General features: G+C 40.9%; 1 protein-coding gene across 2 annotated transcripts in view; it reads right to left on the bottom strand.

The window, feature by feature from the left end:
* The window catches only part of mtus2b (microtubule associated tumor suppressor candidate 2b), a 54,121-nt gene that overhangs the window by 19,090 nt on the left and 20,475 nt on the right, over positions 1-14,556 (bottom strand). For both annotated transcript variants that reach the window (XM_056757110.1, XM_056757111.1), the window contains exons 2-6: positions 12,520-14,480; positions 11,461-11,668; positions 10,955-11,158; positions 1,624-1,761; positions 436-531 (exon numbers count right to left, since the gene is read on the bottom strand). In XM_056757110.1, coding sequence (XP_056613088.1) covers positions 436-531; positions 1,624-1,761; positions 10,955-11,158; positions 11,461-11,668; positions 12,520-14,310 — 2,437 coding nt within the window. In that variant the 5' untranslated portion in view covers positions 14,311-14,480. The remainder of the gene's footprint in view (positions 1-435; positions 532-1,623; positions 1,762-10,954; positions 11,159-11,460; positions 11,669-12,519; positions 14,481-14,556) is intronic.

The raw sequence follows: 14,556 nt of genomic DNA, 5'->3' as shown, positions 1-14,556 counted from the left end.
TACATGATAACAGTATCAGTAATTCAGTAATTCATATGTGTAGCATTAAACAATCCTTATTTTTTGCGCTCTTTCTAATGCAATTTCTATAATGCTTTTTATTTTTTAATATTCTCTTTATACAAACATTATTTTGATTTGTGTATTTCAGAGATAATTACAAAACTGACAGAAATAATGACTCGAGAATATTAATGGGAAAAGTCTGATGTTCATTTAAATCTTGAGGTCAATTTATCCTTCATTAGTTGGGAAGGATTGGCAGGGAGAATAACTAGCAAATTTCCTAATGGAAGTCTTTAGTCTTCACAGTGTTACTATGACAACAAATAGCAGCCTCAATCGGGTTAATGACGTCTGCATAATGACAGTGGGAGGGGAAGCAGGAGCCGGGCAGAAAAAAGACATCACTCATACGCACAAACACACACTTACCAGGGGACTGAGGCTTGGGAGAGATCACAGCAAACCTCTTCGGAGACCAAACAATGGGGCGTGTGATTTCATCTCTCTGAAAGTCTCTTCTAGAGCCTAAATGAGAAATGAACATACATTTATGTGTGCCATTATAACACGTGATAACTAATTACAAACAAATACATTTACTGATCAAATATTTCATGAATTTGCATGTAATATGTAAGAACATAAGAAAATGTTCAAAACATTCAAGTAAATGCTAGTGTAAAACATGCCCACTAGGTGGCGCACTTTGTGCACTATTTCTTGTTTTCCATTCCCAAAGATTTTACAGTAGCATTAAAGAAATAGTTCACCTCAAATGAAAATTCTTTCTTCTGCAAAAACCAAAATATATTTTGAAGACCTTTGGTAAGCAAACAACATTGACCCAATTTACTTCCATTGTATACACAGAAAACCACTCATTTCTCAAAATATCTGATTTTGTGTTTCACTGAAGAGTCATATACAGGTTTTTAAATGATGACAGAATTTTTAATCTAAGGTGAAGTATACCTTTAAGTACTATAACGCATTGTACAGTTCAGCCACTAGGGGACCTCACACCCATCTTAATTTTAGGGAACACAACGTTACAATACAAAAGTGGCAGATTTAACATTTACCTTCATTTTTTTTTTTTAATGGACATAATATTAAATGCTCTGTCATTAGTAAGTCACTTCAGATAAAGAAGTCTGCTAAATGAATACGTAAATTTGGTCTCTAGCTGTTGAACTGTCATGCAAAGCATTAATGTCAAAGAAATGACCTGTGCATCTATTCTTCTCAACACATGTACAATCTGACTACATAGAGACTTCCACATTTGTTGAACATTAACATTGAGCATAAGTTTATGTTTTTGGCTCTAAATAAGCAAAGCGTAGATTTCTTCTAAAAATGTTAGGTTTGCACATTCAACACATTTTAAGACAAAATATTAAACCGATGCAAAAAAAGCCATTAATGATCTTTTTTGTATGCAAATGCTAAATATCTATTCTATTCATCCATGTGGCTTCATGCTAATAAATTCTTCACTGTCAGAGAAAAACATCAGGCAACTAAATTTATGATAATTAGACAAACATGTGCTAATCCCATTAAAGCATCAACACAACATCAGGGAACAAATGAGGTGCGGGTGGTGTCACTCACCCACGGGCGAGCCGCGAGGGGGCAGGAGCAGAGAACGGCGGGTGGGGGGCTGGGGGCTGCCGCGGTGAGGACTCCTGCTTTCAGTGGAGGGGAGAGGAGAATAAGAGACGAGGGTGTCTTCACTACCACTGTTTGGACCTGTTAAGAAGATCACCAGATGATTAGAATGATGCAGCCTTTCTTTCCTAAATACAAATATTTTCAATGTTGCAAATATGAATGCTTTTCTCCCTTTTGTTATCCGCTTATCTTTGTATCAATTCTTTGTGAAGGGACAGAACAGATTAATTTTTTTTGAGCAATTTTCCCGCATTCACCAGTTTAAAAAAGTGCTCAAAATGACTGTTTGCATAATGACGCCAAAGTTGAAAAATGTAATATTAGTGTTCACTAATGGTGGTGAAGAGAATATATGGCAGTTAAATATACAGTAAATCACATCTACTGCTAGCACATCAGACATATAATCTGTGCCTTTCTATAAATTCTGTTTGCAAAATACAAAATCTGTACATGTGGTAAATATCTGGCCAATTGTGGAAGTTTTTAATTCATCTTAAAAATTTGAATGCACATTCTCTAACACACATTCTGCACCTTAAAAAAGTAATTCCAATGATTTTGTATAATATTTTAAATTAAATTATATTTTATTAATTTATATTATATTATATAACATAATACTACACTATACTATACAATACTATTCTATACTATACTATATTTATCACATTGCATTACGTTATATTATATTACTATTGAAGACCAAAGTTTGAAAGTGCTGCCAATCTAAGGTAAAAGTAGACAATCTAAACCTGCAGTAAACATGTCTGTGCACTCCCAAAAAAAAAAGGAGAAACTGTATCACAAAAAAAACAGAAAGCAAAATGCTGCAGATGTTGCCATCTCAGCAGGAGATGATGGGGCACCGCCTGGTAAATGTCATGTGATGGTCCTGTCAGAATATGTCAGACAGCAGAAATGACACACAATGTGCATATGCATTATTTATAATTCATTACAAAATTGTTAGAAGTTTCACTGTTTGATGTAAATCAGGCCTGACAACCCTCACGCATTCGCCTTGAGACTCAATTGACTGTTTTCTAGAAATTTCTAAAAGCCTATTTGTAGTTTTTGGTGATGCAAACTTTTCCCTTCAGCGGTCTAGCAAGTGGACCTCAATGTTAAAACAAGGTGGCCATTGACCATCAAATGTATGAAGGCGGGAGTTACTGCTTACTGAGCCTGTGTGGTGACCAATCAAATCAAAGTAGACCGCTAAGGTTTAAGTACAACCAGTGGAACGCACAACATTAGAATCTAAACATTCACTATTTTACCATTTTTTTAACAATAGAAATGTTTGCCGGTAGTATCCACCAATGGAAAATATGTCATTAACGTGATTCATGTAATGTACATATACGTCATGTAAACACAAATGTTATTATTTCTGGTTTTATTTCAGAAAGGTAACGTTACGTTTCAAGGTAAGAATGAAATTACAATGATTACGTCTTAAGGAAAATACATGTTAATTTTATAATGTTTTTAACTAAAATGAGACAATCTCGATGACATTTGCGGTAGACAAATGTGACCTCCTAGGGGCGTCAAAATTTAAAGATGAATTTGTTATCACAATACTTATAATGCAAGGTTTTTGGGGGGGTTTCGCCACCTTCCGCCATCCCATGCCCTCTGCACCTCCTCCACAACATAACCCCCCCCCCATTGCTACAATGATGTGATTTTACTTTTCCAGTAAAAAAGTTTACTACTCTTGTGACTACTCCGTAATCTTAGCTTAAGGGCAATAGGTTAATGTGTTTGACTTTATTTGACAAATCCCATTAGAAATAGTACACAAATGGGCCCTTTATGCTTTGGATCTATAAGTGTGCTAAACTGGGTCACAAGGTCTATTATATCTGGCTTCTTTAGTCAAGCTACAGTAACTAGGACTATTCAAAATCTAAACATCAATAAAAAAATAATAATAAAAAAACAAATAGCACTCTGGGAAATATATCTGGTACTGCAGGGCATTCAAGCATCACAATATATTGAGAATTTCTCCAAGAAAAAGTTTGCAAAAATCACCTTTACCGACTGATTATTAAATAATGTATATGAAGAGCATGCTAGAAGAGACAGCTTAAATCTGATTGGCTGATTTTACGCAAATTCAAAGATACTTCCATACTGTAGCATCCAAAATGCAGCAAAATAAATAAATGAATGACGCGTTTGTATGTATTACTCAAAAATCATCTTCACTGTAAGTTTAAAGTCTATTCAAATGTAATTGACGACAAAGTGTCTCAAAAAATATGAGACCTTCTTAAAATAATTTTTCATGATTTTAAAATGTACTATTTATAGGTATGTGTTGAGGTAAAATTATTATTTGTTTCATTCTGTAAACTACTTATAATCCCAAATTTTAAATAGAGCTGTTGTTTCTATTTGCATGTTGAGAAAAATGAAAACTGAAGAAACAGGTGCTCTGTATTTTTTCAGATATCAATAAATAACAAATTTTAAGCAATATAATAGTAATATTTCTAAATTTCTATTTATTTTAAAATACATTTTTTATATAATAACCTGGATTTAATCACAGTTTTCGTGTGTCCTGTCATGCTGTCAGACTTTCACATTATTGTTGGATGACTTTGTCACTACTGAGGTTTAATTTTGTTGAAATTCCACAAATATATATACAGTATATATATCTATTTTGTCAAATGTCTTATCTTGAACGCCTAAAAATACATGTGATATGAATAGATGACAAAAATAAAAAACTTACATGGGTGCAGATCTGTTTTTTCAGTGTCCCTTTTTAAAACAAACGTGAAAAGAGGTACAAAATATCCCAGTAATGTAAACATTTGTGCTGTCAACTCTCCCTCGAGATGCATCCAGAATCAAGACTTGAGTTAACAAAACACATCATCTGCTTTCATGACGTTTACTAATATTAAAACTCCACTGAGTTGCCACAGAACTCAGACCTAAGGCAAATTACGGTTGCATTTCAGCAAATCAAACCGACAAGACTTCTCATATAGAGGAAACTTTCACCCCGCTCCCACTTAGTAAATATAGAGAGAGTGACATAAAGCCACAGTGGCCTGGATGTGGACTTCACCTCGGGTGGGGTCGACAGCTGTTTTTTATTTTCTGTCTGCCCGACACGACACGGTTAAAAAATGCCACATGCACACACAAGTCTGCCGATTCAAATAACAAGCAGATGAGTCTTTGGCTTTTTAGCAGAGGATATAAAATTGTGAAGCGGAGGCGCCACTGTTGACCCCTCAGCTGTCCGAGCCGATAGACAAATGTGTCCCCACTATAGAATCTAACATGTCAGGGCATCTGCTGATGACATAATGGGTTACTATCATTTTGGGCATAGTTTTAAAACACACCCACTCTGTAATAACAGTATGACGGAAGCTGTAAATCTAGAGAGAGAGAGTCTCTGAGAGACAATATACTGTACAGTCAGCACTTCTGAGTCAGCGTTTATCCGCAGTCTTGAGATAAAGACTGCAGTGACTATAAATGAAGAACACATTCTGGTATTTTACAAATCATGAAGCTCAAGCTTATTACATTGTCTGCTTAACGCTGTTTATGAACTACTGTTATGATCTCTGACTCTACAGTTGTGAATTGATGTCATCAGGTTAAATCTATAGTTGTATGTTAGTTTTATTGGCCAGTATTTAGGGAACATACCTCACTAACTTATTCTAGTTCTTTATGCTAAACTGGTAGGTATGCATTCGTCCAAGTTATAAATAATGATTACAAAATTGTGTGAGTGGACAGATGCGGGATCGTCTCACTACTCTTTCACACACACACACACTGATTCATGTTTGCAGAGGCATATACACATCGAAAAATATGTTTTAGAATGAGAATGTGCCTTTTTGATAAATCTGATAATATCTTCATAAATTTTATGAACCAAAATTATTTCCTACCAACTGTCACAAGCTTGGACAAAACGGCCCGATTGCATTTGCATGAAATTTCGAGCATAAAATAACTAAGGCATAGACCTGGCTGAAGCTGCGTTCAGATTATAAGCGACTTTGTCGCTGCAAGTCGCTAGTGGGCGTTCCCACTAGGAGTTGCCTGAGTGACCACATCCACTGATCACGTTAGGTCTACCATCTTCCTATTGACTGTCGCTTCTGAAAGTCCCCCCCCTCGGGGGACGCAGGCTCCGGCCTCTGGCGGATAGCGGCAAGTCCCCAGCTCCCACTTGGACGAAAGCCACCCCACCTTGACCCAGGGGCGCGGCAGCAAAGGTCTCCGTCGCACCGAGGCTTTGGCGGTGGCCGCACTGTGCACTTCCGTTTCCCCAGAGCCTTCGGGCAGCCTCCAGCGGACGCCCTTCGTCCGTGCTGCCCGAACGCTCCGGCACCGCGAGGCCACTCGGCGGCGAGGACTCTCCGACAGCATGTCTCTCCTTCCTCCCGGGTTTCGGCACCAATGTAACAAGGTTTATTAAAAGGAAGGAAGGAGTCAGGAACCGGCAAACATTTATACAAAGTTTTAATATAAATTATAACAGCCGGCGGCCCCTCACGGCCGACCGCCGGCGAACAAAACAAACCACAACAAAAACACGGTCACACAGAGTCGCTGGGGGTGTGAATGCACAGTAAGTCTTGTGTATGAAACAGGTCATATATCTCTCATTCTTTCTCTAATTTCTGAACTCTTAATAACAGAACAGCTACAAAAAGTGTGAAACATCAGCTGAAACATTTTTCTCGGCCGACAGATCCTTTCTAAAAAAGGTCTAGATTCATTCACAACTCATTCTCTTTCTCTATAAAAGATTGTCTTGCACCAAAACAGAATTACAGGCAGAGTAGTATAGACATTAGCATTATATGGACTCTTTTTTTTAGATTAGATTAGATTAGATTCAACTTTATTGTCATTACACATATACAAGTACAGTGTAACGAAATGTAGTTTAGGTCTAACCAGAAGTGCAATTAGCAAGTGCAGATATACAGTTTGAATAAATACAGAATACAATATTAGGAAAATAATTTACGATGGGCATGTACTATGAAAATATGACAATCGGTATGTACTATGAACAATATATACAGAAGGCTATATACTGTGAACATTAATGTACAGGAGGTTATGAACAGATAACAATATAGACTATACAATAGTGCAATAGTGCAAGTGACTTGAGTGTGCATTAGTTACAGACATTAGCTATTAAAGTTACAGTGCAGTAGATGAGTTGATGCGGTTATTAAAGGTACAGTGCAGTACATGAGTTATTGAAGTTATAGTGCAATACATGAGTAGATGCAGTTATACATTTACAGTGCAGTAGATGAGTTAATGCAGTTATTAAAGTTACAGTGCAGCAGATGAGTTAATGTGGTTATTAAAGGTACGGTGCAATACATGAGTAGATGCAGATATACAGTCACAGTGCAGTAGATGAGTTAATGCAGTTATTGAAGTTATAGTGCAATAGATGAGTAGATGCAGTTAGTTATGCGATAGATGCAATAATGCAATAGATGAGTTTCAGTGCAGTAGGTGAGTTAGTGCAGTTATTAAAGTTACAGTGCAGTAGATGAGTTAATGCAGTTATGAAAGTAGTCCATTAGTGCAAATGAGCATTCAGTGTAATGTTCCTGGTGTGGAAGTGAGCAGTATAGAGTGCAAATGATGCGTGTAAACAGTCCGGTAGAGCAGATACATGAAGTACTGGTGTGTACAGTTCCGTCATGTATGGCAGCCCTGTAGTGCAATGTAAACATTATAATAGCAGCAATAAGTTAAAGTTATGAGAGGTAGTGGAATCAGTGGGGAGCAGAGTTCAATAATGAAACAGCTCTGGGAAAAAAGCTGTTTCCTAGTCTGCTGGTTCTTGCCCGGAGGCACCTGAAGCGCCTACCGGAAGGCAGGAGAGTAAACAGTCTATGAGCGGGGTGAGAGGAGTCCTTGAGAATGCTGCGAGCTCGACGCTGACAGCGTTTCTTCTGGATGTCCTCAATGGAAGGGAGTGTAGTTCCTGTGATGCGCTGGGCTGTTTTCACCACCCGCTGCAGTGCCTTGCGCTCAGCAACAGAACAGTTCCCGTACCAGACTGTGACACAGTTGGTCAGGATGCTCTCTATCGTGCAGCGATAGAAGTTCACCAGGATAGTTGAAGACAGTTGGTTCTTCTTCAGTGTCCTCAGAAAGAAGAGACGCTGGTGAGCCTTCTTGACCAGGCATGAGGTGTTGGTGGTCCAGGACAGGTCCTCCGAAATGTGGGTCCCCAGGAACTTAAAACCGGAAACACGTTCAACAGCCGTCCCGTTAATCTGGATGGGGTCGTGTGTGCCTCCTTTCGCCTTCCTGAAGTCCACGATGATCTCCTTTGTCTTTGAAGTGTTAAGGAGCAGGTTGTTGTTTGAGCACCATGTGGCCAGGTGCCGTACCTCCTCCCTGTAAGCAGTCTCATCGTTGTTGCTGATGAGACCAATCACTGTTGTATCGTCTGCAAACTTGATGAGGGAGTTAGATCCATTCACAGGCCTGCAGTCGAGTGTGAAAAGGGAGTAGAGAAAGGGGCTCAGTACGCAGCCCTGTGGTACACCAGTGTTGAGGGTGGTTGTGGTGGAGCAGATGTTGCCTAACCTAACAAGCTGAGGCCTGTTCGTCAGGAAATCCATAATCCAGTTGCAGGTTGAATTGTTAATGCCTAGGTTTCCAAGTTTGATGATTAGCTTGGAAGGGATTACGGTATTGAATGCAGAGCTGAAGTCTACAAACAGCATGCGTGCATAAGTGTCCTTCTTGTCTAGATGTGTGAGCACGGAGTGCAGCGCCATGGACACTGCATCATCTGTGCTCCTATTGCTACGGTAGGCAAATTGGTATGGGTCCAGTGTGGATGGTAAAGAGTCTTTTAGGTGTGACAGGACCAGCCGCTCAAAGCACTTCATAACAATGGGTGTGAGTGCTACAGGGCGGTAGTCGTTCAGGCATGTCGGGCTGGAATGTTTTGGAATGGGCACAATGGAGGTGGATTTGAAACATGCTGGAACCACTGCTTGGGCGAGGGACAGGTTGAAGATGTCCGTGAAGACCCCAGCGAGCTGCTCCGCACATGCCCTGAGTACGCGACCAGGGATGCCATCAGGGCCAGCAGCCTTGCGCGCGTTTATCCGGCTTAGTGCAGTGAAAACATCTGTGGAATTTACTGTGATGATTGGGTGGTCAGTGGAAGGTGTGAGCCTGGTGGCGGGTTTCTTATTGTCTCTCTCAAAGCGTGCATAAAAGTCATCAAGCTCGTTCAGAAAGGCAGCATCTGTGGTTATAGGGATGGAGTGGTTGGGTTTGTAGTCACTAATGGCCTGGATGCCCTGCCACATGCGTCGAGGGTCAGAATTGGTAAAATGCTCCTCTAGCTTCAACTTGTAGCAGTGCTTGGCCTTTTTGATGCCCCTCTTCAGATTTGCCCTGGAAGTACTATAGGCCTGTGCATCACCTGATCTGAAGGCGGTGTTGCGTGCTTTCAACAGGAGGCGCACTTCCTTGTTCATCCATGGCTTCTGATTAGGGTATATGGTGATCTGCTTTTGAGTTGTGACACTATCAATGGTGGTATTGATGTAGTCCAATACAGAGGAGGTGTAGCTGTCAATGTCCGTGTGAGAGCCACTGGTGGCCTGAGAAGCAAACATACTCCAGTCTGTGTGTAGAAACCTTTCCTGGAGTGTTAAGTCTGCCCCCGCAGGCCACACCTTGATGGTCTTCACTGATGGCTTCACACGATTAATGAGAGGTGAATACTTGGGGGTGAGCAACAAAGAAAGGTGATCAGATTGACCAAGGTGGGGGAGGGGGGTTGCGGTGTAAGCTTCAGCCATGTTTGTATAGACATGGTCTAAAGTTTTGTTTCCTCTTGTGTGGCAGGAAACATGCTGATGAAATTTAGGGAGCACTGTCTTTAAGTTAGAGTGATTAAAATCTCCCGCAACAATAAATGCAGCCTCCGGGTGAGCAGTCTGTTGTTTACTGATGGCTGCATGAAGTTCTTTCATAGCAAGCTTGGCATCAGCATCCGGTGGAATATAAGCTGCCGTTATAATGGTGGAAGTGAATTCCCGTGGCAGATAAAACGGTCTACATTTAACCATGAGAAACTCAAGGTTAGCCGAACAGTGTCTCCCGACAATAACAGAGTTCGTGCACCAAGCTTTATTGACATAAATGCACAGTCCACCTCCTCTTGTCTTACCGGATTCCTCTGCCGTTCTATCCGCCCGGTGTGTGTTGTAGCCCGCTAACTCAATAGCGTTGTCCGGTATGCCGCTGTGTAGCCATGTTTCCGTGAAGATTATGACATTGCAGTTCAAAAGTCTTTTGTTGTTGATGATGCGGAGTCGAATCTCATCCATTTTGTTCACTATTGATCGTACATTAGCAAGGAAAATGCTGGGTAAAGAGAGCCGGTGTGGTGTTAGCGTTAGCTTAGCTCTTAGCCCTCCGCGTTTTCCCCGCCTCTGTTTACGATCTCGACGCCGCCGGCGAGCACTTCCGCCCGGCCGTGTCGGGTGCGTAGCATCGGAGGTTTTGACGATCTCAGGGACGAGTTGAATGTTGCTGATATAACTTCCGGGAATGCGCAAACCGATATCCAAAAGCTCATGCCGGGTGTACGTTGTGAATGCACCACTGTTCTGAACGAACAGGCCCGAGATGAGCAAGAAAAACACTATATAATTGCTAAAACTGGAGAGACGCTGAGCCTCGCGATGTTCACGCGCCGCCATCTTGGTCTAACAATGATTTTCCCTAAGGAAATCAAACCATCTGTGTTTTTCCTTTTCATTATGGGGATATTTTACACTGCTTTAAGCTGACATCAAGTTAAGAACGTCTGTGATATCGTCACCATACTATATTTCGATTCTCAATTAGTTTGACCTATATTGACTTATATCTCAATAAAAAAGCTCCTTCCGTTGGGCAGCAACGCTTAACACCTTTTTGGGTAAACAAAATAGAAAAAACTTCCTATGCACTTCACATCTAAAGTTAAACAACAATTGAATGGATATGCTGAAACTGTAAACTTCTCCAAACAGTCTCGGATAATTCTTCAGATACTGTGCTGTATACATTACATATTGTTTATATTACTGCACGCACACACACACATGCACACACACACACACACACACACACACAACCCCAAACCGTCATGGAAAACATGTTCACATGTGAATGACAGCAGGTTTACGATGGGAAGTGTTATTGCACTCACGGCTGGATTGGCAGGGGTCACTGTGTGTGCTGTCGTTTGATTGGTTGCTGGATACAGAAGACACGCTTGCACTGCGCACGAATCCAAAGGCAGCCAGTCGGCCCGGAGGCAGGTGTGAGAAGCCGGGGGGACGCAGTCCAGACTGTCCTGGTTTGGGGAGCATAAATTTGGGGATCATACCTGACGCCAGCCTCTTCTGATCCACTGTTAAAAAGCGGACATAACTTATTATTCCCATGAACAGATCACAAGCCACAACTACCTTCCAGCTTTGTAAAATTCATAAATATAAATTCAGATACAACTTCAAACTGTTGACTGAAATCATGAAACCAACACACAACTGATTCAAGTTTGTTTTTAAGTGGTCATTAACTAAGATTAATGTAAATAGAAACACTTTAAGGGCCATAAACATCCGTTGGTGTTCATTCTTGCAGGATTTGTAGGGTTGCTTTAGAAAGTTTTCCTAAAATTGAAAGAAAGCGTGAAGGTTAAGTGCCGACCTGCAGGTTCCTGGTGACTGCTTGGAGCCTGACCAGCTGGAGCCGTATAACTCAGGGGTGATGCTGACCTTTGACCTGGTAATACCATCCTGTTCTTAGCAGCAGGCTGTCTGGTGACGGCTCCGAGCCCCAGCTGAGGCCTTAGGGCTCTGGGAAATCGGAAAACACCAGCAGCATCATAGGTACTCGTCTGAGCCCCTTTGCCACCCTGAACAGTGAAAAGCATTCATTTGTTGTCACACATTTAATGACGAAACTGAGAGAATCAATAATGCTTCTGAACAGATGAAGATGAAGTTCTCAAGGTGAATGCATACCTTGACTCTTGGGGTAAAACAACTAAAAATCAAGTCAGAGTGGTAACTAAACGTGCACACTACCATCACAAAAACTTTGCAAGAATAATATGTTTTGTTTCCAGTCAAGCCATTATTACCAGCATGGTGGATTATTACAATTGTCTTCTCGACGGCCTTCCCAAGAAGACCATTAAACAGCTGCAGCTCATACAGAAGGCTCCTGCCAGGATTCTGACTTAAACCAGAAAATCTGATAATATTACACCAGTTCTCAGGTCCTTAAACAGGTTTCCAGTTACTTTTAGGATTGATTTGAAAAAGTACAATTACTCGTTTATAAATCACTAAATCGCCTAGGACTGAAATACATTGCAGATATGCTCACTGAATATAAACCTAACAGACCACTTTGATCATTAGCATCAAGTCAGTTAGATATTCCAAGGGATCACTCTAAACAAGTGGAATCTGCTTTTAGCTTTTCAAGCTGGAATGAGCTTCCAGAAGAGATAAGATGTGCTAAAACATTAGTAACATACAAATCCAGACTCAAAACTCATCTGTTTAGATGTACATTTACTGAATGAGCACTGTGCTATGTATGAGCCGACTGCACTGTATTTCATGATTAATTCATTTTAAATCAATTTTTATTGTTGTGATCATTTTTATATGATTAATTTAATTATTTTTGAATTATCATGGTGTATGAAACGTGATATATGAATAAATTTGCTTTGCCTTGCCTTGAAATACCTACCTCATGTAAGGATTCATCTGGAAGCTCCCCATGGAAATTATCGGATTTGCCCATTAGTTTATGTGAGACATTGTGACTAGGTGGTCTGATTCCAGATACTCCTGGAGGGGAGTAGTACCCCGACCTCTGTGAGTCTTGCCGATACAGGTCACAAAGAATATTCGATGAACTCGACACAGGTGAACCTCTGGCACTCTCAGGCTTTGGCTCCTTTGGGGCAGGAGAGCTGACGTATGGTGTAAGTCTGGGCGGTAGTGTGGATACTTCATAAGGACCTTCAGACATTGGCTTTACCTGAGGGTTCTTACGAACATAGGTGATGATTTTTGGTCTGACGTTTTTGGGCTTCTGGGGTGGAGAGGACTTGTTACGTTCAGACTCTGTTCGGGGTTGTTGAGGAAGGGAAGGTTTTGGGATGCTACTGCTACTACTACTTCTGAGGAAGCTTTTACTTGGTTGCTTCAGACTGCTGATTCCCTTCTGGAAAGTCTCACTACGTTCTTGACTTGACTCTCTTGTGCTGATTGTTCTTGCTGGTGAGGCTGGTGGCTGTTTTCTAGGTGAACTTGTGGGTTTAGGGGACTGAGGTGTCTCGTGGCGATAAGGGCTGCCCCAGGGTTTCCTCCTTTCCAAACTGGATGAACTTCGTGTTTTTTCAAAAGACGCTTGCTTCTTGTACGGTTGGGGTTCACAGTCACCAGAGTTGGTTGGTTGTGAGGGATTTAAATTCATATCAGATGATTCCCCATGAAAGGATTCAAATTTAGTCTTTCTATCATCAATACAATCATGGGAGTACTTTCTGTCACAAGAAGATCTGTCTTCTGGTATCACCGGATGGCAAGAATTTGTCTCAGTATATATTTTCTTCAAGTTTGAATCCTTGCCTTCTGTCATAACAGGCACTCCAGATTTTCCTGCATTGTCCTGACCAGCACTTCCTGATTCATTTCCGACATTTTTTATCCCTACAATGCTACATTCACACATGCCATCTATCGACTGACCTGAACTCTTACATGTTAGAAAATCTGTGGCTTGTTGATGTTGTTGTGCTTCTAAAAGAGGTTCCTCAGGCAAAATGATAGCATTGAGATTTAGATCAACACTTCCCATGTACATTGTATTTTTTCCTGGATGTTGATGCATGGCATCTTTGTGCTGGGTGCTTTGACTTTTATCGGACAAACATGACTGTGAGGCAAGGGTAAGGTCCTCAGACAGAATCCGGTACAGTCCTGAGGAAGCGTGCCATGAAGTGGAGCTCTGGGTTCGACTGATGTGGTCCTGAGCACTAGCAAAACTCTCTCCAAGACTGGACATTGTGGAAAAGCAAGACTCAAAAATATCATTCTCAGAGTTAACCTCTGTCTGAGCACTGCTGGTCAAAATTTCTTTGCTCGATGACTGAAGGGAAAGAGTGGAATCTTGCTCATTTGTTTCAGTAATTGTTTTGGATAAGGGACCCATCTTGACATCTTTAGGACTGGTGTTCTTATCCTCATTCTCTAGTTCTTGACTCTCCAGCATCTCAAATTCAGCGAGCTCTGGGTCTTCACATGGGGAATCTGTGCACTGGATAACAATCTTCACCTGTTCCTCTGCAAGATATCCCATAGAAGACGAGGTGCCAACAACCACCAAAGTTCCTCCATCCACCTTCTGGATTTCATTAGCATTAGCATCTCCATCCAGGGATTTCTCGGCATGTCTGTTGTTGTTTCTGACTTCCCTACAGCATTCTTCATTGCTGGTCCCAAAAGACCTGACATGTTGTTCATTCACACTCATGTTTCCAGAGGGTTCTGTGTTCTTACGCTCTCATGTACAGTCTTGTTGATCCTCCCTTGACGTCTGAAGCGGTTTCAGCTTGTAAGCTTAAAGCTTCAGCAAGTATTGGCATCTTTTACAATTTTGGTTGAGATATTCTTCAGTAGATGACATCAGGGGTTGTCATTAACCTGTCAAAAGAAAATTATATTAATAGATTTAGAAATTTCTTGGTATAATTAGACGAAGGTTATTATGGTTTAATAC

The sequence above is a fragment of the Triplophysa dalaica genome, chromosome 9 (genome assembly GCF_015846415.1).
Source record: "Triplophysa dalaica isolate WHDGS20190420 chromosome 9, ASM1584641v1, whole genome shotgun sequence".
Classification (NCBI taxonomy): domain Eukaryota; kingdom Metazoa; phylum Chordata; class Actinopteri; order Cypriniformes; family Nemacheilidae; genus Triplophysa; species Triplophysa dalaica.
The sequence above is the reverse complement of the archived record's forward strand: the minus strand, read 5'-3'. Positions and strand labels throughout refer to the sequence as shown.